This window comes from Schistocerca gregaria, chromosome 7 (genome assembly GCF_023897955.1).
Source record: "Schistocerca gregaria isolate iqSchGreg1 chromosome 7, iqSchGreg1.2, whole genome shotgun sequence".
Classification (NCBI taxonomy): domain Eukaryota; kingdom Metazoa; phylum Arthropoda; class Insecta; order Orthoptera; family Acrididae; genus Schistocerca; species Schistocerca gregaria.
Genome location: NC_064926.1, coordinates 510162208 through 510185421, shown reverse-complemented (window position 1 = coordinate 510185421; position 23214 = coordinate 510162208). Strand labels below are relative to the sequence as shown.

Genomic DNA, 23214 nt, shown 5'->3' with positions numbered 1-23214 from the left:
GTTGCTGACGTTTTGCTGTCCAGCGCCATCCGTCGAACACTTTGTGAACTTTTTGTTTTTGTTCTAATAAAACCCCAAGTCATTCCAGCCATGTGTGTCAATTTTTACCTCTCTATCTACATTATTCCGTGGTTTATTAAGTTTTCAAATTTATGCTGACTTTTTGATCATCCGGTACAATTTCGCTAACAAAATTTACGCAGTATCGTTTCCTCTTCTGTTTGTTGTGAGAGTTGTTAGCAGTTTCAACAAGGTTGTACCTGACATAAAAGTTTTCTTGGTGTGGTACCGCGTCACAATGTATAAAACTACTGCTGCTGCAGAAAATCCAACTTTTCGGCCACGGTTGCAGCGTCCAGTAGACCCAGAAGAAGGTCGCTGCAACCGTGGCCGAAACGCTGGATTTCTGCAGCGGCAGTAGTTTTATACATTATGACGCGGTACCACATCCAGAAAACGTTTATGTCGAAGGTTGTACTTGTGTGTGAGTTAAGTCAAGAAATAAATATGAACAATAAGTAATGCATATTTAAATAATATTCTTGTTTAATATTTTACTGGAAACAGCTATTATTCTTATACTTGCATTTTGTATAAATATGCGAGATCTGGTTTCGGCGAAGTTATAAGAGTATACAACTTCAATATACTTAGGTAACATTAAGCGTCATTCAAAAATGAGTTATAAAACTGAATATCATTTTTCTATAAAAATAGACTTCATCGTTTTCATCTTCATGACTAGAAATTCGTTTCTGAGCAGTTTGTATTTCTTGCTACTTGTGCATACGCACAGATACACACACACACGTACACACGCAAGAACAGGCAGAGCGTTCTTTTGAACGCTTAGAGTCTGTCATTATATCTCGTGGTCACAAGAGATGAGTCCCACGTCTTCTTCTCTGGTACATTCATCAACACCTGAAAAGAGACAAAATAACAATTACGTACGTTATTTAACCTATGTGTAAATGTTAAAAAGCAAATGTATGAGACTGAGGTGACATTACTTCTGTTACTCATTATTAGCAACATTACTAGCGACACTGATACGTTACATTTCAGAGCGTATATTCTAAACTTCTGTACGCCATCCCTGGTCCTAGAATTTTTACCTTCAACAGTTTATATTAAGTTGAGTGTAACACTGGTGTACTCATTGTCAACAACTTGAAGCGATAAACAAACGTGAACGTTACAAGCGTTCGTAGGAACTCTGACAGAGCGCTCTTGTGCAGGAAGCATAACGAAAAGTCATCAGTGTTGGGGATTTTAAAATTTATTCCGTATGTCGCCCCTTCATTCTGCGGAATTTAAGACGATGCTTTCCCACGCGTTATGTAGCTCTTGAAATTTAGGTTGCCTTCTTTCTATACTGTACCAAGTGCATTTGCTAGAGTACATTCATCTCTGCGAGACGAGGAAGCCTGATTTCGATCAGTCTCGTTACACAGCTCTCTAACTATAATGACAGTGAAACGGAGCTTTACAGAAAAGGGCAAAATACTAAACGTCTTTCCCCAAAACATTTTAACAGAGGAAGATTATACTGTAGCGTCTCTTTCGACTCGTCACACGGACGAAAAAATGGCTGTTATCGAAGTAATTGATCATGGTACAGAAAAACAACTAAAATCGGTCAACAGAGGAAAGAAATTTGGAGCTGATGAGATACCAATACGATTCTACATGCACAAAGCGAAATTACTTGCTACTCTTCTAACAGCAGTGTGTGGTAGGCATTTGGAGGAGCAAACTGTTACTGATGGTAGAAAAAAAATGGTACAGGTCAATCCCATTTTCAAGAAGGTTCGTCAAACAGACGCACAAACCTATAGGCGTATATCTATGACGTCCGTCAGCTGTTGAATTTTGGGACATGTTTTATGCTCTCTTGTTATGGTACTTCCGGAGGCAGGAAATCTCCTCTGCAGGAACCAACATGGGTTCCGTAAATAACGATCGAGTGAAACCCAGCTCACTCTGTTTGACCACGAGATCTAGAAGGCAGTAGATACAGGTTCCCAGGCAGATGTATTCCTTGACTTCCGGAAGGCATTCGATACCAGTTCTGCACTGCCGCCTAATAAAAAAAATAGGAGCGTACGAAATATCGGACCAACTTTCTGAGTCGACTGAAGAGTTACTAAAAAACTGAACAGTGCATGTCACTCTGAACGGAGAGAAGTCTTCATGTGTAAAAGTAACTTCGGGAGTGCTCCAGGGGACTGTTACAGGATCATGACTTTCCGCAATATACAAGGTGTAAATATTAAGTTCACAAACAAGAATAAATCGGAAAATAAGCTTCAAACGAAAAAATGTGTAGAATCCAAAGTTGATTATTTTCGAGGGGATATCTGTTGGTCCTAAAATTAGCCCATCACCCAAGCCCCTTGGGTGTGGGGAGGGGCCAAACTTTAAAATTTCAAATAGGAACCCCCATTTTTTGTTGCAGAATCAGATTATACGTAAAAGGACTACGTACATTATGTCTTAAACATTGCTTTTGATTGTTGGTAGTTGGCGCTGTAATTCAAGAAAATCTATGTTCTCATTTTACGTGGAAAATGGTTACGGACAAATAAAAAATACACTACTGGCCATTAAAATTGCTACACCACGATGATAACGTACTACAGACGCGAAATTTAACCGACAGGAAGAAGATGATGTGATATGCAAATGATTAGCTTTTCAGAGAATTCACACAAGGTTCGCGTCGGTGGCGACACCTGCAACGTGCTAAAATGAGGGAAGTTTACAATCGGTTGCTCATACACAAACAACAGTTGACCGGCGTTACCTGGTGAAACGTTGTTGTGATGCCTCGTGTAAGGAGGAGAACTACGTACCATCACGTTTCCGACTTTGATAAAGGTCGGATTGTAACATACTGGGATTGCGGCTTATCATATCATTGCTGCTCGCGTTGGTCGAGATCCAATGACTGCTAGCGGAATATAGAATCGGTGGGTTCAAGAGGATAATACGGAACGCCGTGCTGGATCCCAACGGCCTCGTATCACTAGCAGTCGAGATGGCAGGCATCTTATCAGCATGGATGCAAAGGATCGTGCAGTTACATTTCGAACCCTGAGTCAACAGATGGGGACGTTTGCAAGGCAACAAGCATCTGCAGGATGGACTATCAGCTCGGAGACCATAGCTGCGATTATCCATGACGCTACATCACAGACAGGAGCGCCTGTGATGGTGTACTCAACGACGAACCTGGGTGCACGATTGGCAAAACGTCATTTTTTCGGATGAATCCGGGTTCTGATTACAGCATCAGGATGGACGCATCCGTGTTTGGCGACATCGCGGTGAACGCACATTGGAAGCGTGTATTCGTCATCGCCATACTGGCATATCACCCGGCGTGTTGGTATGGGGTGCCATTGGTTACATGTCTCGGTCACCTCTCGTTCGAATTGACGGCACTGTGAACAGTGGACGTTACATTTCAGATGTGTTACGACCGTGGCTCTACCCTTCATTCGATCTCTGCGAAACACTACATTTCAGTAGGCTAATGCACGATCGCATGTTGCAGGTCCTGTACGGGTCTTTCTGGATTCAGAAAATGTTCGACTGCTGCCCTGGTCAGCACATTCTCTAAATCTCTCATCAACTGAAAACGTCTGGTCAATGGTGGACGAGCAACTGACTCGCCACAATATGCCAGTCACTACTCTTGATGAACTGTGGTACCGTGATGAAGCTGCATTGACAGCTGTACCTGTACACGCTATCCAAGCTCTGTTTGACGCAATGCCCAGTCGTATCAAGGCCGTTATTAGGGCCAGATGTGATTGTTGTGGGTACTGATTTCTCAGGGTCTATGCAACCAAATTGCGTGAAAATGTAATCACAGGTCTATTCTAGTATAATATATTTGTCCAATGAACAACCGTTTATCATCTGCATTTCTTCTTTAATGGCCAGTAGTGTACTTATTTGCTTCATAAACTTTGATTCGCTAAAGCTAAAACTCTCTCTCTCCCCATAGAGTGAGATTTGAGACAGAGGAATTAGGGTTTTTCAAATGTTGTTCACGAAACAAACAAGTAGATCCCAAACTTTATTGACTGCACCACTGTAGGATCTGGAGAAAAATCAAAGTAGCGTCTAGCATTACGGTATAATACTTTGTTTGCGCGGCAACAAACATTATGTGTACGAAAAGAGAATGTTAAAACAGAGCTGCTCCTCCATGTGTTTCGTTTAAAAATGAATCGATATGACATAGGTCCAGAAATGTTGCTAACATTGTTACGTAATTATCATTTGTTCATTTGTTCTACAACAGTTTCTGGAGTTGGCCTATATTTCTTAGCAGTCTTACTCTAAACATTTTTACTTTATTTGGAGGCTAAATACATCCACAATATCATCTCAAATGTGAAGGTTGTCGTGAATACTGTAAGTATACTGCGTGGAGTGGCTAACGAAGAAGTCATGACCTACTTCTCTTTGTGTTTAGACCGCCCCACGAATGTACTCTCGCTAGGATGAGACGTTTATGCTAGCAGTTTTGCTGTAGATGATGATCTCTTGCTATCAACGGTGCACTTCGAGATACATTACTGTTGCGTTAGGTACCCAAATCTAACATCAAATTGATGCGTACTAGATGTGTGCATAAAATTGATCTCTAACACTTGTATAATTGGGATACGGCAAGCATAATGGCCAGTGCGGGCATAACAGGTTTTTGACTTTGTTAGTCTGCACGGCACTGAAACCGTACGGCAACTGTATACAGATGTTACTCGAAACCCTCTCAGCGACGTATTGTCAGCTGAAGGAGCCTGTAAGCCGCTTGTCTCACACTCTCGTTTTTTATGAATTTGAGCGGATCAGATAAAAAAAAAGGAAATTAGCGTGTTGCATCGTTGACCGGGAGGTCCCTGCAGAGAAAATGTCCAACCCAGCCTGGAATCGAATCCGGGTCCGCTTGCATGAGTGGCGAGCACCATATCACATAGCTAAGCAGGCGGGCAAGTTTCCCTAACTTATTTTTGTTGAATAAAATGTTACTTAGCGACAGATTTCCATGCCGATGAATGCTTCATTGGAGGTCTTAGTCAATTAATAACTGTTGTGGACTGACGTCTGTGTGGGTACAGGGGGCACCCAGTGACCAACATAACCGTCGCTATACCCAAGCTGTCCTCCCTCGGCTGAAACTTTTTTCCTCCCCGTCTTACTGATATTTGTATGAACGTACAGTGAATGTAATAATAACAAACGATGAATCATAATAACAGTGACAATATTAATGATAATTATAATAATGAGCCAGTGACGCGTATTAAATAACAAAAATAATTCACTTTTTGACTACAGCTATAGTATATACATACAAATTCCAACGAGACAGGCAATAATGGGGTTCAAGTGACATGAAGAAAACAATTAAGGTAACTAATGATGGCATTTGTTTCAAGACTGCTGCAACCAACTACTCAATTTGAAGAAATGTGTTGAAGAAGAGAGTTCTGGAGAGAAATCTACCTCCTACTAACAACAGGAATATTTTCGGAGAGTTTCAGTCCCTTTTTAACCTCAAAACAAGAAAATTTACGGTCGTCTCCTGGTCTTGGAGACTTTTTCGACATGACAGTTAACGATCTGCAACGCTCAACATTGCACCTGGCAGGGAGCAATAATCTTCCTCCCAATTTCAGACGAAGGCCCAAATGGCTGGACGGGAATGGATTGCTAGTTTCCAAGAAAAAGGTTTTCTACACATTGAATTCGAGGTCGCGTGCCCCTGATCTGACATGAAGGCCTGTGACTAATGGTGAGGATGAAAGTGACTTTTTATACGAGAACTGTGACCTAAGTGTTTTGCATCAGTTCACTTTTTAGCAGTGGTAGTAATGAGTTTTTTCCTGAAAAAATGACAGTTATATTGTACAAAGAAATTTTACTCCCAACATACAATTTGTGCGGTAAAGCTCGTTTCTTCTCAATATACATTGTCAAGGTGAAACAGGGTTTCTCAATATATTTATTCGCTACGCAGTCATTATGTCCTTCCCCTTTCGAACGCAATGGCCACTTGGGTATGTTTCGAATGATTGATTATATCAGGTGCTTTCCTCTGGCCACTGAAAATGTGAAAAAAAACATTACACATATAGGATGATAGCGACAGTTACATTGTCATTTTCAAGTCTCTAGGTCATTTATAACATAGCTGCAAAAGTTACAACTTTAAGGGGTCCGTTATCTGTATTTTACGGTCCACCTTATGTCTGGTGTCAAATACTATATTGCTGTCCGGTGTAGATATGATTCAAAGGATCTCAAAGTGGTATTTACAGCGTAAGAGTCTCTCTCCCCTGACATCTATCTCCTCTTACAGAGCCTATTCGATTGCTGGCTCCAGAAACAGTTGAATGGTGCCTTCAGTCGAACTTCTCGTCACGACAGCCCCTCAGAGTTGCAGTCAAAAACAAGTCTTATTGTATGCGATAGGATTTAAAGTTCCTGAAAATCCTCCTGATCTGGCCCCATGTGAGGTTGCCTTTGTAAGACTATGATATGACAGTTTTCCATAGTGTTCTAAATGTGTAAAAGGCTAATTGATGGAACAGAAATCGCAAGAAAGGTGTAAAGTTGGTGGTCTCACACAAAGATAGCCGGACGCGATTTGAAAGTAATAACAGTCGATATTTGCTGTTGGTGCGCTGGTGGACCTCGAACGCCATTGTCACTGCAGACTTAGTATCTGCATCTGTTTTATACGTCTAGCACGGCAGCTGCTGTATTCAGTGAAAAAGAAAAGCAGTGGCTTAAACACACCTACACTGTGTTGTAATTCATTACTTTCTCAAGACTAGTGGTGGTCTCAGGCCATTCTCAGGTGCCGCGTAGATACTACACAACGTCACTTGGCTATGATATTTGAGTATGTTACCCCTCTTTTGTTAGTAAATTGCTATGTATACATCAGTCACAAGAGGAAACGGTGCCTTTTTAATGTTGATCAGAAAGTCACTAAGGTCAGCGCCTATCAAGTGGCAAACAACTTCACATTTTCAACTCATAAACAGCTTCAGAGGCATTTAAAGCAGCTACTGTATTTTCTTGTGACTGATATCGTATTGTAAATTTTTATATGATTTGTGCTAATTTTACGTGTACCTACTTCAACAGATTTTTTTATTGTTCTGGCTTAGTTTGTTACCCATTGACTTAGCAGACGAGTGATGTACCATCTATAATTCTTGTTTATTTTTAGAGTTGGTTTGCTAAAATCCATGTTAAGGCAGAAATTAATCCTTAATAGATACCACAGAACGCTACAAATGTTATATATTTTCCACTCTAGTAGCTCTCTCGGCTCTTAACTCAAGTATTCATTTTGGCAGTAAACAAAGAGGATAAAACAGCGTGTTTCATTAATTTAGACATCGTAGTCAGCATCAAAATTCTTTCTACCAGCGCGAGGCACCCTCAATGGCACGAAGACTTCAGGGATTTTTTTTAAAGGAAAAGTTTTTTCACAAAGAATGAAGATATTCTGCAGGTGAAGTATTTATCTACGTGTGGGACATTTAATGTGACTATTGACGGAATCAAAAGAAGAAATGGTCAAACGAATGTTTTTCTAATGGTGAAGAAATGAATTGAGTACACTGACAACCATGTTTTCCAGATGTGTAATAACTCATGAGGAACCGCTAATCTTTGTTACATCCATCAGCATTTTCGTAGTGGAATTTGACTAACCTGCTGCATGTGTTCCGGCGTGAAACATAAGGAATTAATATTTTGTCTCCTGTAGCTTTTATTGGGGATGTGGCCTCCTTCGTAGCATCATAATTCCCGCAAATTACCTGTAAAAAGAAGAATTATCGTGACTTAGGGTGCCTTACTGAAGAGAGAGAGGCGGGCGTAAAGCATACAGCGTAGGCGCTTTATGAGATCTCACCTGCCAAGCCCCGGGTCTCGATCCCCGGACCTGGCCAGTGGACGGAAGCTCGTCCCTCCCTGCGGGTCAGCACGGCAGGCCTCGTCAGATATCCGAATCTGAAACATTTGAACGTTTAGAGAGTCAGAAGAACCAGCAGACTGATCAGATCAACAATATTGTCTTCACAGGTTGCCAGACTGCGAGAATACAAGGATGATATTTGAGTGTACAGAAGTACTAACGTACAGTCTCGTGGAGATGCGATTTAATAAAAGCGCAACTGCAAAGATAATCATGACTAAGACACCAGTGGGCAACAGCTATATTGTATTTCATGGTCTGAATGCCAAAGGATAATGCTTTAAAATGCTGTGCATTGGAATTATGTGTGTATAAGGAGTGGAATTTTCTGACGCACGCAAGTAACTTTTTAGCATTTACGTCTGCCGAGTTATGGTATTCGTTTTGTTTTTCTTTGCATAGAACTATATCATTTTCTATGTGGCAATAGAAAGAGCCTTCGAAGAGGATCTCAGCGACATTTGCAACTTAATCACGTAATAACAAGGTAACAGAGCCACAAATCACCGCCCCGCCGTCAGGTAAAAGGAATTCATTAAAGTCTTCCCTATGGTACCAAATCTAGAAAGGCAGCAAAATCAAATACGGTTAGTATATTTATTATTATAAGCGTCTTATAAAGTACTTCAGCTGTGGACCCTGAGTATTGATACATACTCTTTAAGCAATTTCTGAGAGACAGTACTACATGTTGAGAAGTCCATGTCACACAGCTTTTGATACCTTTAGAAGTCGACAGTGTTTCCTCATGGACGCCTTGTTTTATCTTTGATAAAAGTACGCAGGTGTTAAGTCGGGTAAGCGCGCAGCACATTTTGTGGAGCTACCTGCCAGATTAAAACTGTGCTCTCTACTAGGACTCGAACCTCACTCGTATACATGACTCATGACCCGCACTCACAGCTTTATTGCCGCCAGTACCTCACCTCCTATCTTCCAAACTTCGCAGCCCACAGTGGCGATGGAACAAGTTCTTTGAATTTCCACTTGACGTAACCAGTGTGTACTTTGAATTGACCCATAGTCATACTGCGAAGAATGACTTGTCCATGATTAGAAAACTATGCTTTATCCATATACCATATCTTTCACTGAAGCGCAGCATCACTTTGAAGTTTTCGTGGACACCATTCAGAAAGTCGTGAAGCATGACCTTTTGAGGGGGGAGACAGCGGTCTTAGTGTAAAAATATCTTAATGCCTAGACGGCAATTTTCATTATAAAATTAAAGCACTATGACTAATTTCGGTTGTTTGCTACAACCGTCTTCACATCTGTAAACGAATATAGGAAAAGTAGCCTAAGAAAAATTTTGTACAATAATGTAGGAAATAAAACAATTTATAACAGCTGAGCAAACTATATGGCAGCCAACTCCGATAGTAAAAGTGAACAAGTAACAAATCCACTTAACAGTGCTGTGTAAGTAAAATATTACAGCTTTTAAGATGACATACCAAACAAATAGTACAAAATCGGTTATGTGCATTGAAAAACATCATCATAAATCTGCTGAAAGAATCTGAAACCAAAAATCTTAAAAAGCTTATATCTAAATCCACGTAAATTTTACAATTATAAAATTAACAGGGGACTGAATGTAAAAGGGCAACGCGGGGACACTGTATTATGTTACTACCTTGCAACATGCCGTATGTAACATATACTCGTAACCAAAGACAAAAATCTAGAAATGTAATGAGCCCCGTCGATGTATTACTTCCACATCCTACCTATTATTGTTATTATTGTTGTTGTTGTTGTTGCTGTCTCCAGTCAGAAGACTGTTTTGATTCATCTCTCTACGCTAATCTATCCTGTGCAAACCCCTACATCTCCAAATAAGTATTATAACCTTCATCCATTTGAACCTGTTTATTGTATTCATGCCTAGTTTGCCTCTATTATTTTTACCTCCCACACTTCCCTCCAGTACTAAACTGCTGGCCCCATAGTGTCTCAGAATGTGTCGAGTTGAGCTACAAGTTTCTTTTCAAGCCAGTTCTGTTCAGTGCTTTCACATGAGTTACGCGAGCTTCCCTTCTAATTTTCAGAATTCTCTTGTAGCACTACATGTCATGATCTTCTGTCTCCTCTTGTCTCGGCCGCTTGTCGTTATTGTTACACTGTTGTACTACACCACAAACAAAGCAAACGCCATCAATAAAGACTTGCTGATACTTCAGTTTATATTACATGTTAGCAAAGTACTCTTTGCATTGGACTGCACCACATGCCGTAATAAGGCCACGGCACAGTCTTTTTGAAGCTTTGACAAGAGGCATTTATCTGCTCGGATATATTATGTGGGGTATCCCATGTACTGATCGCTAGCAGATGTCAGCTAATCTGAAGATGCCTGAATAAAGATGAAACACATCATTGTAAAAACATGAAAATTATAACACTGCAACCGAGACTGCTTATTTCTTCGTATCATACACATCTACATATACATCCATACTCCGCAAGCCACCTGACGGGGTGTGGCGGGTGGTACTTTGAATACCTCTATCGGTTCTCCCTTCTATTCCAGTTCGTGGAAAGAAAGATCGTCGGTATGCCTCTGTGTGGGATCTAATCTCTCTGATTTTATCCTCATGACCTCTTCGCGAGATATACGTAGGAGGGAGCAATATACTGCTTGACTGCTCAGTGAAGGTATGTTCTCGAAACTTCCACAAAATCCCGTACCGAGCTACTGAGCGTCTCTCTTGCAGTCTTCCACTGGAGTTTATCTGTCATCTGCGCAACGCTTTCGCGATTACCAAATGATCCCGTAACGAAGCGCGCTGCTCCGTTGGATCTCCTCTATGTCTTCTATCAACCCTATCTGGTACGGACCCCACACTGCTGAGCAGTGTACTGTAACCTACTTCCTTTGTTTTCAGATTGCATTTCCTTAGGATTCTTCCAATAAATCTCAGTCTGGCATCTGCTTTACCGACGATCAACTTCGTATGCTCATTCCATTTTAAATTACTCCTAATGCCTAGTCCCAGATAATTTATTGAATTAACTGCTTCCTGTTGCTGACTTGCTGTATTGTAGCTAAATGAGAAAGTATCTTTCTTTCTATGTATTCGCAGCACATTACACTTGTCTACATTGAGATTCAGTTGCCATTCCCTGCACAATGCGTCAATTCGTTGCAGATGCTCCTGCATTTCAGAACAATTTTCCATTATTACAACCTCTCGATATACTACAGCATCATCCGTAAAAGGCTCAGTGAACTTCTGATGTTATCCAAAAGGTCATTTATGTATATTGTGAATAGCAACGCTCCTACGACACTCCCCTGCGGCACACCTGAAATCACTCTTACTTCGGAAGACTTCTCTCCATTGAGAATGACATGCTGCGCTCTGTTATCTAGGAACTCTTCAATCCAATCATACAATTGGTCTGATAGTCCATATGCTCTTACTTTGTTCATTAAACGACTGTGGGGAACTGTATCGAACACCTTGCGGAAGTCAAGAAACACGCCATCTACCTGGGTACCCGTGTCTAAGGCTTCGGTTGCTGCACCGCCATGGAATGAACTGTAAAAAAGTTTTAGATTCCTTTTGTCTTGTTTTGCTTTTGTGGACATCTTATAGCCTTGTTTCAAGACTTTGTTCATTCCGTAAAATTCTCTTATGTATCTGACAGAATTACAATGTTCTCGGGAAACTTTAAAGTTTTTAATCAAAATATCCACGGGTGTACTGCCGGTCTACAGTGTTCAATGGGCACAATATTTCGGCGATCATACATGTCGCCATTATTAGGTGAACAGACGGACTGAGCTCCTGTGAACGTACCGGTACGGAGATCCGTACGCTATGGCTGCTCAGGAGGAACTGTCTTCGGTCGCGTCGGCCGATTTAAATACCCTCCTCCCGCGGCGCACACTCTCCACCGTCCGCGCCCCGCGCCACGGTCACGCGGTGGAACAGACTGCGACGGCGTCTGAGATGACGTCGGTGTGATGGCTCTGTCCGCTGTGGTCGGCACAACTATACGTTTGCTCGATTTACTCTTGATTAACCCAATCGCTGGTTCCCAAGCTTTGGTAAGGTTATAGCCACAATCACGGTTTATGAGGTCGTCATTGGTGTGAATTTCGATGGCCTCTCTAACAACGCTGTCCCAGTATCTGGAAGTCTGTACCAGAATCCTCGTGCGTTCATACTCCATACCGTGATTTTCCGACAAACAATGTTCAGCGACCGCCGACTTGCTCGGATACATCAGTAGAGTGTGCCTCTGGTGTTCACGGAATCGGTCCTCGACGGTACGCATCCTCTGACCAATATACGTCTTGCCACATTGATACGGAATCTGGTACACGCCGGCCTTCCTCAGACCGAGGTCATCTTTGGCGCTCCGCACCAGTGCACGAGTTTTATTCGGAGGACAAAACACAGTTCCGACCCGGTGTTTCTTCAAAATGCGGGCGATTTTCCTCGAGAGTGCGCCTGTATATGGAATAAACGCAGTGCCTGCCTCGTCCTTCGTGATTTCATCCATCTCCGCAGGTTGTGCTATAGTGGTTGGGCGGAGAGCACGTTGAATCTGCCACTCTGAGTACCCATTTTTTTCCGAAGTACAGTTCTCAGATGTTCCAATTCCTGGGGTAGACTCTCTGCGTCAGAGATAGTGCACGGCCTATGTACTAGAGTTTAAATCGGCCGCAACAGTGACCGAAGCCAGTTACCCCTGAGCAGCCATAGCGTACGGAACTCCGTACCGGCACGTTCACAGGAGCTCAGTCCGTCAGTTCACCTGATGATGGCGACATGTATGATCGCCGAAATATTGTGCCCGTTGGACACTGCAGACCAGCAGTACACCCGTGGGTATCTTCACTATCAAACACGCCGGGAGAAACTCAAGAATCCCAAACAAATTTAAAGTTTTTATTTCTTCTTCCTGAACTTTATCTTTGGTTTCCTTTACTGCATGCTCAATGTAAAGATTGAATAACACCACAGCACTGTCTCACTCTCTCCTTATCTCAGCTCGAGTCAACTGATAACTGTGAAAATACTGGCTCGCAACACTTACGTTTCGCATTATGGCCTCGGTAGGTCGAAAGATGCTTCGTTGTTGGTCTCGGACGCCTGCCCATTCACGCGAGCCCTGAGTAGGTTCGTCAGGTCCGGGAAGACGAGCGGTGGTAGCAGTAGGGGTGCCTGCTGCTGCTGCTGCGACTGCTCTCGCTGGTTGCCGTGGTGGTTCTGCTCCTGCATCTGCTGCTGCTGCAGCTGCTCGGCCACGGCCCTCGTCTTGAGGACGGCCTCCAGGGTCTGCGACTCGGCGTACAGTCTGGCGATGAGCTGGCTGTGGAAGGCGGCCGCCGGCAGCAGCGCCTCCTGGGGCTCCGACGGCGACGGGGACGGCGACGTCGACGACGAAGACGTCGACAGCAGCTTGCGGTGCAGGTTGGCGTTGGCGCTGTGCCGGTCGCGGCTCCGCTTCGACGGGAACGCGGCGTTGCACCCGTCCACGGTACACCTGTGGAGCAGCTTGAGGTGCACGTTCTGGTAGTGGGTCTTTACTCCGAAGTGGTTCTGGAAGACTTTGCCGCAAGCCGTACAACGGCGCGGGTTCTCTTTGTCGAGGGGGACGTCGCCGGCGGTGAAGGCCCCGCTGGGATCGACGAAGAAGCAGTGGTTGTCGTCGCTGTGGTACTCGTTGGAGGACGAAGCGGGCGACCGCTCCGGACTGGAGCTATCTCGGTAGGTGTGCTGCGCGACTGGACCGTTTGAAAGACTTTCGAGCTGCTTCAGTGCGTCACACGGCTGCACAGGGCTGTTCGACGGTCGTGGGTTTCCCTGTCCAGTCTCTCTCATCCTCGTATCGTCATCTGCCGATCCGTTGCAGTCATCAGTGGAGCGGTGCTCGGGAGCAAACGAAACTTCTCGTCCTTCACGGTCAGATACACACGCTTCTTCCCCCACTTCTGTTTCTTGCTTATTATTGCTTTGTACTTGGTCGTTGCCCTGCACAAAATTTTCCGTCGTGCTTTCGAGTTTCATGGGTTCATCTTTTGCATCTTTTCTCACGACCAATGGTAACGCTTCGGCGACATCCATCCTCTCCGCCTCGTCGGGTTTTCCAGGATTCAAGTCCGGCTGCGCCGTTTCCCGGTCTTCCCTTTCCTCGGTGTGTACGGGCTCCGTTTCCATTTCGGCAGTCGCCTCTGGAGTTGAGGACGCTATAGGGTACGGCCACTTCCTCTCCCCGGCACTGCTGGCAGGAGAGCACTCTCCAGGGTGAATGGCAGACGGGTGGATGCCGTCGTCCCCTTGCCTGGAGCGAGCGTTCGCGGACGACGACCCGCTGTCGGAGTCGGAGAGGTCCAGAACCCGGCCGTCGCTGACGTCCGCGCCGCGATCGCCGTCCCTCGCCGCTTCCAGCAGCTCTCCGTCCACGGAGATGTTGATGTCGTCGTCGTCGTCAACCTCGTTGTCGTCATCGTCGCTTTCCTGGTGGTTACTGCTCAGTGAGAGCGGCAGGTCTTCAGAGGACAGCGTGTTGTTGTTGGTGAGGTCGCTGTGTCTCATTTCGTCGAACCTGTGCAACAGGGAAACAGAAAACCCATTTAAAAAATACAATAAATAGGATTTTTTGTAATACGTTGGATATTTTCACTGAAGTGTACCGTGTGCAATATTTGCTCTTCCTGCGCAGTACTTCCGCATCAGGTAAGACATTAGAGTATCACATGTTTCGCATACAGTCTCAAAATAACAACTGAAAAATAATGAAACCTGCTCATCGAGGACGGTGGTGTCCTATATGACAGCAAAAATTATGTCCCTTCTCTGCTATTGTAACAACCTACAGATTACTAAATGTAAAGACGATTGAAAGATAGTTTTGGGAAAGAGAATGGAACAACAACCACTCTTCTTATCAAGTGATACAGTCTGCAATTTGAAAATTACAGTTTAGTATTTCATTACAGTTTATATAAATCTGATTCACTCCAGTACTCATTCTGGTCGATACTAAGTTTGTGATCCACAGCCATGTAGATGTGTTCCGACACGAGAATTTCTCTGCTCTGCGCCTTTATCCACAAATCGTGCCCTATCTACGATCTTAGAGACTTGTCGTTCACAGCGTCTTACTGCTACATAACACAATATTATCTTCAGTGACACAGACGACTGAAGGTGACATAAATGTCAGTTTTGTGCTGTGCAACAGAAGAGTTACAAAATTCGATCGCGGTGTGAGCAGAGACCAATAAGATAACGACTCCACGGACAATTCTCAAACATACAAAAATAGTTAAGATATTTTACATTTAGTGCACCTCAAAGTGCATAAAAATCCACTGACATGTTTCATTGTTACCTTAAGCAAAATATAGCGTACTTCAAGACGAGTATTCACTTGTGTTATCAATAAGTCTTGGTGACTAATGAAGTCCTCTGTTCGAGACCAGTAACAGTGTGAATAACTTTGACTGATTGTTGTATATACTCTTGAGTCGTTATATTTCTAGAAAGAATGCTGTTCCTTTCCCTATTTCCGTATTGGTCATACCACATTACTTGCAATTTTTTGTAACGTTGTAGATCGTCTTCGCCAGTATCTTTTTCCTTTATTTACATAATTTACATTAACACTTCCATATAACATTGTTTAAAAACGTAACTAAAACATGTAGAATTTCACTGAAATGAAGTCATGCGATGTTATTGTATGTATTTATGCAAAGGGAGTTACGATATGCATATTGTAGAAGTTGGATTTTGATAAGAGAGAGATATAGCTGAGTGTAAGAGATCTTTGTTTTACTAGGAGGAGAGGAAATTGTAGATTCGAGAGACATATGCACGAATTTTCAATTACTAACGCGAAAGTAGTTCCAAATTACCTTCAAACTGCCTGCAGAGCGTATTCTGGTGAAGAGAATGTAGTTTGTTGGAAGAGATGCAGTACTGGTCCATGTTAAGCTACGAGTGGGGACAAGGCGTGATTTGGTTGTTCATGTGTTCAGGATGAAAAGTACTTCTGGAGACATTCTAGGAATTGCACGTGGTGTGGTAACTTAGCTCCAGAAGGATGAGTGAGGGACAGAGAGAGTAATCACGAAGACTACGAGGAGGAGACTATGATGTTAAAGAATTACCAGAGAATGATAAAACTTGTAGTATGCAAAAATATAAGCAATATTTGTAAAGCTCATAAGACATCCATCAAGACATCTGTAAGAATGAAGAATGAGGAAGAACGTAATCCCCAAGTAAGTTCTATTAGTAGTTTTATTCAACTGAGGGTTACAAGTTGTATAGGCGGTACATGGGGTTTTGAAGTTAGTTAATATCTGAGCTCTACTCCCAGATATTTTACCGTATTAGCAAGATTAATAGGATCACTTCATAAGGTAAAGTGGTAGTTGTAGAGGCGGAATAATGCTGAATTTTGTATGGATTGGTTGCAATTTGTTATCTATCAGAGAACACATGAAACAGAAAATATTGTGAAAATTAGATGGTTAGATGGCAAAAAGGAAGTCTGTGTAGTAAAAATGTTAAGAGTGGAGAGAATGTTCGAGATGTTGAGTCCCATAGTGCTCAGAACCACTTGAACCATTTTTTGAGAATGTTAGAGGTTAATTGGGACTGTCAACTAAGTAATGGAGGTACAGTAGAAGTTGAAATAAAACGCGCATTGCTGCAAACTGATCGAAAACATTAGATTGGCTGTGGCTGAAAGTAACTTATTCAGGTCGGTGAATTTGAAGGAATCGCCAACACAAGTGGTTCAAAGTGAGTACGTCTGAAGCTCAAATTGATGACTGTAATAACTAAATCAGCAAAATAAGTAATCTTGGCCTGAACCAAATTTAATTCGTATTAGGAAAATATCTACGCACGCACGCAATCACACATATTGAGGCAATTGATTGTTAAGTAAGTTTATATACTTGTGAGTTAAACGAAAGGAATTATAGTACTGTATGTCAATTCCCGCCGGCCGAAGTGGCCGTGCGGTTCTAGGCGCTGCAGTCTGGAACCGCGAGACCGCTACGGTCGCAGGTTCGAATCCTGCCTCGGGCATGGATGTGTGTGGGGTCCTTAGGTTAGTTAGTTTTAACTAGTTCTAGGTTCTAGGGGACTAATGACCTCAGAAGTTGAGTCCCATGGTGCTCAGAGCCATTTGCACCATTTTTTTGTCAATTCCCCTTCCTTCCCAGGCGATTACGGTTGAAGTGATGGCTGTATCAATCAGAAATGTACAGATACCAGTCTTTGAATGCTGGCACCTATTTTGACCAGAAGCGAGGTTGGAAAATTTTTACACGTCGGTCAGGGGGCCTGAAGACAGCGTAGTGAATCGCCGAAACTGGTAGCCAAATAAAATAACAGTTTGGAAGTTAGACGGCTGGAAGGTGTTTTATTTGTCATCCTGGACCAATGAAAAAGCGGAAAGACAGATAAATCCAACCAAGAGGACGTAACAGGTAAATGAGCAATGCATGCAGAAAGAAGATGAACAAGTATAAGCGTACGCTTCGGGGGCCATTGCGACATTCAATAAAACTCTTCTTGGTCTCTGGGTCTGTGTGAAATTTCCGATGTTTCGGCCACTATTGTAGGTGCCCTTCTCACGGCTTTCTTTTCTCTCTCTGTTTCTCTCTCTATCTTTTCTTAATGAGCATTGATTGCTTCTTATAAACTGATATAATGGCGTGTGTAACCGCCGCCCGTTTCCCATTCGTCTATTTCCACCAGTAGGTCACTTGGGATAGTGACCGAAACGTCGGAAGTCTTGCACATTGACAATTCGGTCACAGACCCAGAAGAATTTTAACGACGGAGATGAACAAGATTAAACAAACAAGTAGCCAAAAGTCGCTGGAACAGTGGTCCCACTTAAAGATGTGTCTTGATTGACGCCTGAATGTTGCAGCCAGAGACTGAATGTAGCTGAGTGTACACAAGACGTATGAGCCGTTAGTTACAGTACTGCGTGTGGTGACCATGCCACCAATCGGAGGTTTAACTGACTCTGGGCGTGTGATGATAAATGATGCGAGATTTATGGGTCATAACGTTTCGGGGATCACGCAAGAAATGGGGTTTTCGAGATCACCAGTGTCCCATTGTCGTAATGCTATGTTTCCACATGTGTGAATATTCCCAGCACAGGACGACCAGAAAGGTCTGACAAAAGGATGTCTTGTCGTTTCCGTAGAGCCGTACAGAGGATCGCTGCCAGTAGGAATGCAGGGCTCCGGTAGCCCATTTCATATCAGGACGGTGCGCAGACAAATTGCATGAGTTCTAGCAGCTAACAAGCGTGTCACGGTGCCTTCCAATCACTTTTGACCAATCAGTGTAACAGAACGTGAAGGTGTAACGAAAAGAACGGTACCTGCTTGCGTTGAGATCGAATCCCGGGTTGGTGTGCGGGAAGGCAGCAAGCAGGGGGAAGGGCAGCCCCGGAGGTCCGACCAGCGTCGGTGGCGTCCTGGCCAGCGCGGAGCGGCCGTCGTGCGGCGACATCTTGCGGCGGTAGTGCGGGGAGTGCAGCTTGGGGTTGGGGTTGGCGCTGTGCCGGTTGCGCGACCTGCGCGAGCTGAACATCATGTTGCAGCCGTCCACGGTGCACTTGTGCATCTCGCGCAGGTGGACGGCCGAGAAGTGGATCTTGAGCGCGCCCTTGTCGCAGAAGGTCTTGAGGCAGACGTTGCACTGGACGCGCTTCTTGCCGGTGGCCGGGTTGACGAGCTGCGTGACGAGGCTCAGCGGTCCCGCGGCCGCCGACCAAGGTCGCTTAGCGGCGCTCAGCGTCGCGGCGGCGATCGCCGGAGGAGGCTTGTGACAGCGGTCGGGCAGCGCGACGTCGCGGCTGAGGTTGAGCGCGCTCTGCGAATTCTCGTCGGCGCCGAATCTCCTGTCCGGTTCGCCGCTGTCCAGAAGCTTTGCAGACGGCCGCACCTGGGCCACCTGCTGCAAGATCAGTGAGGACGGGTGCTCCTGCTTCTGGTGGCTACCCGGAGACAGGACGTCCACAGCACTGTTCACCTTGGGCAGGCACAGGTTCGCGAGGCTGAAGTTGATGAAGCCAGAACTAGGCGCCGTCGTAGGAGGAAAGTGAGCTGGCAGGCCACCCAGGAGGCGGAAGTCGATGGGCCTGATCGCCTGAGTCTGGCGCGTGGCCGCCACGGTACAAGGCGGAGGAGGCGGCAGCGGCAGGGGGGGCGGCAGCCGGAAGGCGGCTGGTGGCGTCTTCAGCACCGACGGCGGAGGCGGGGGCGGGGGCGGGGGCGGAGGAGGCGACCTGCGCTGGCCGTCGCTCTGCTGGCGGTACGACAGTGCGGCTGCGCTGTTTTTGTTGTGGTTGTTGTTGCTGTTGTTATTGTTGTTGTTGTTGTTGTTGTTGCATTGCTGTAGCAGTTCCAGGGCGACCGCTCGCGTCTCTCCGAATCGAAGGAACTGCTGGAGCACCAGAGGTTCCTCTTCGGCACTGCATATTGTCCACGAGTCCGAGGAGCTGCTGAGCATTTCCTGCAGAAAGACGAGAGTTAACAAATTAATTATCATTAAAGGAGTTTTGATTCTGTCAGACAGCAATAAACTTGGAAGTGCACGTGTACGGAATGGACAGAGTCTTGAAAGAACGTTATAAAATGAAGATTAATAAAATAAAAATAAGGGAAACAGAAGAAGTCGAAATAGATCGGGATTAGATTAGAAAATGAGACACTAAATCTAGTAGATAAGTTCCGCTATCTGGGTAGTAAAATAACTGATCACAGCCGAAGTATGGAGGGTACAAAATAAGTAGACTGCGAATAGACAGAAAAGCGCTTCTGAAGAACAGAAATTTGTTAACGTCGGATATAAATCTATTAGATATTTGTCTCGAGTGTAGCCTTGTACGAAAGTGAAACGTGGACGATAAGAAGTTCAGAAAAGAACGGAAATGAAATGTTTTAAATTTGAAACTTCCTGACAGCTTAAAACTGTGTGCCGGACAGAGATTCGAAACTTAGCCTTTCGCGGGCAAGTTCTCTACCTACTGAGCTACCCAAGCACGACTCACGACCCGTCCTCACAGCTTCATATCAGCGCACACTCAGCTGCAGTGTGAAAATCTCTTTCTGGAAACATCCCCTAGGCTGTGGCTAAGCCATGTCTCCGCAATATCCTTTCTTCCAGGAGTGCTAGTTCTGCAAGGTTCGCAGAAGAGTTTCTGGAATGTTTTGGGAGGTAGGAGACGAGGTACTGGCAGAATTGAAGCTGTGAGGCCGTTTCAGGAGTCGTGCTTGGGTAGCTCAGTTGGTAGAACACTTGCCCGCGAAAGACAAAGGTCCCGAGTTCGAGTCTCTGTCCGCCACACAGTTTTAATCTGTCAAGAAGTTTCATGTCAGCGCACACTCCGCTGCAGAGTGAAAATCTCATTCTGTTTTAAATTTGTTGCTACAGAAGAAGGCTTAGCTTTAGAGGGTTATATTATGCAACAAATGAGGAGGTTCAGAATAGAATTGGGGAGGAAAGTATTTTGTGGCGTAACTTGACTAAGAAGAAATCGGACGATACGGCAAATTCTAGGACATGAGAGAATCAACAGCTTGGTATTGCAGGGAAGTTGTGTGTGTATGTGTGCGTGTGTGTGTGTGTGTGTGTGTGTGTGTTTGTTTGTGTGTGTGTGTGTGTGTGTGTGTGTGTCTGTGTGCAGGGAGGCAAGGCGATAAAAATTGCAGCGAGAGACCAAGAGAGTCAAATGGATGAGGGCTGCAGTAATTGGAGATGAAGAGGCTGATGCAGCTCAGAGTCGCGTGGAGAGTTTCGCCAAACCAACCGTCGGACTGAAGACCACAACAACAAACAACAGAGTTGAGGGCTGCTTGAGGATTTATGACACAGGCACTTATTATCAGCATCCGTGGGTAAGAAATAGAGCAAGGTAGTTTGCTCTCATCCACACAAGATTATGTAGAGGCTTTTCTACAAGATGAGGCGATTTTATAGAATTAATTGTTAACATTCTCTTAATATAATTAAATATTAATTTACATCCAAGTTTACGATAATTGTGGATTACTGATTCCGGCTCTTTTTGACTAATTACTATACTTGCAATACGTCGCTAAATACTAACTTATAAGCTAAAAAGAGCTATTCCAGGAGTAGAAGATATCTAGACGAGGTTGGCAGGGTTAACGTATCACGGCTACGGGAGAACACTGCATAGCAAACTCTTCACTTCCCTGGTTCAGTCCTCTTAATCTGATGTACACGGCTAGAATGTGCTACAGTACCGTGTTTACTGCTAACGTCAATAACTGAGCTGAGCAATTATCCTTAAACTATGATACCGTAGTAGAAATAGAGCAAAGAACACAAGGAAAACTATTGCTTGATTAGAAACATACGATCGTTGACAGTAGTCGTTCCAGAGTGTTAGCAAATTTGATATCCCTTCTCGGTTTGCGAGACGGGGCCTTTAGTTAACACGAAATAGTATTACCACAAGCTAAGGGTACGTTCGGTTGGATCCCAGATCTAGCAAATACATCTTTGATATAAAGGAAGGAACGAAGGCAATTTGACAAGAGATCAAAACAGTCCGTGTACTTATCATGTTGCCAACCAACTGTGTGTCCAGCAAAACCCTAGTCGGAGAGTTCTGGGCGAGCAGCTGTTTAGTCGTTTGCAAATGCCCCACTTACTGAGACCTGTTGATTTTTCTGCACGCCAGCCGCTTGCCCTGTGGTTTATGCAACAGCTATTTCTGAATATGTGGCTGAATGGGCCGAGACCAAATCATCTAAGACTACTCAAGACCATCGCCACGTATGAATTCCGTTTCACTGTCTTTACGATGAGCATTAGGACCCTATCACTCGCTCCGCATCGCCAGGTCCACTTGACAGCCAGCATCACTCATCACTACAAAGGGACTTTCTAACAAGCCTCCAAAATCAGTAAGAGCATTATTTTCATCACTAAGCGATTCTACCACGCAATCTTGTGTTCACTTCCACCTACGCAGCAGCATCACTGTAACAGCTGAGTCTTCTGCCTGTGGACGAATAGTCGTCGTAAACCCCATAGTGGAAGCTGCAGCTGAAGCCCCTCTACATGGTTTATGGTATTTTATTCGTAAAGCCGCTTCAGAGTTTAACAGTCTGTATCAGTTACTTTCTTAAGCCACCCAGAGCTACGATTCCTATTCACCCTCATCTCATAACACCTCCAAAACTGCACCGAGGCAAGTGTAGTTCACGCAAAATTCCTCCGAAATCTCTCTGTCAGCACAATCGTGCACAGATCAGACTCAGTCAATTATATCTGTTCACTCATTCGATCGCAAAAAAACGTCAGTGCAGGAGATTATTGTTGTATTAGAGTCCGAAACAATATTCTTTCGATTATCATGTGCATTCCCCTCAAAGATGAAACTGGAAGTTCAGCATTTGCTGTTTATCGTATGGTGCGTTATTTTTAAGGATCAGTGGCTCTCTCATGAGCGTTCTACCTCCTGTAAGGGAAGTACGTAAAAGCTAGTTACAGCCCTGTGTAGTTGCCAGAAAAAGGGGTATAATTATCTACAGGCTGTGTCAAACAGTCATTACAATGTAGTGAATTGCTGTACAATATGTTACTCAGCAAAGTATCCATAATGTCTCAAACACAGTTCTGTGTTTCATTTGGGCGACCCTTATATATTGTTGTTGTTGTGGTCTTCAGTCCAGAGACTGGTTTGATGCAGCTCTCCATGCTACTCTATCCTATGCAAGCTTCTTCATCTCCCAGTACCTACTGCAACCTACATCCTTCTGAATCTGCTTAGTGTATTCATCTCTTGGTCTCCCTCTACGATTTTTGCCCTCCACGCTGCCCTCCAATACTAAATTTTTGATCCCTTGATGCCTCAGAACATGTCATACAAGTTCTGAAAAACGGGCCCCGTGTCCAGTGCGAGAGCTACTAAAGTACATTCATACGCGTATTAGCACGTTTAAAACGAGTGTCCCGGAAGTAAGGACGAATTTTAATTTTGCGTCATTTTGTCCTATGACGGTTGTTAGCCATGGCTTTTTCATGTTTCTTATTTTTGACCCTTCCCATTACTAGCTGATAGCTTCTGTGTGGTGAGCGTTATTGTTCGATGCTTATTATAGTCGTGGAGCAGATGATAACTGAGCAACGTGTCCAAGTGATAATACGTTATTA

General features: G+C 44.1%; 1 protein-coding gene across 3 annotated transcripts in view; it reads right to left on the bottom strand.

Annotated features, from left to right (window-relative positions):
* Window positions 1–519: 519 nt before the first annotated feature.
* Window positions 520–23214, bottom strand: part of LOC126281862 (uncharacterized) — a 292903-nt gene continuing 270208 nt past the window's right edge. The window contains exons 5-9 of one of the 3 annotated variants that reach the window (XM_049981127.1): window positions 18404–19539; window positions 13073–14584; window positions 7955–8052; window positions 7753–7859; window positions 520–924 (exon numbers count right to left, since the gene is read on the bottom strand). In XM_049981127.1, the coding sequence (XP_049837084.1) occupies window positions 13081–14584; window positions 18404–19539 (2640 nt within the window). In that variant the 3' untranslated portion in view covers window positions 520–924; window positions 7753–7859; window positions 7955–8052; window positions 13073–13080. The remainder of the gene's footprint in view (window positions 925–7752; window positions 7860–7954; window positions 8053–13072; window positions 14585–18403; window positions 19540–23214) is intronic. The other 2 variants (XM_049981128.1, XM_049981126.1) reach the window with 2 other exon arrangements.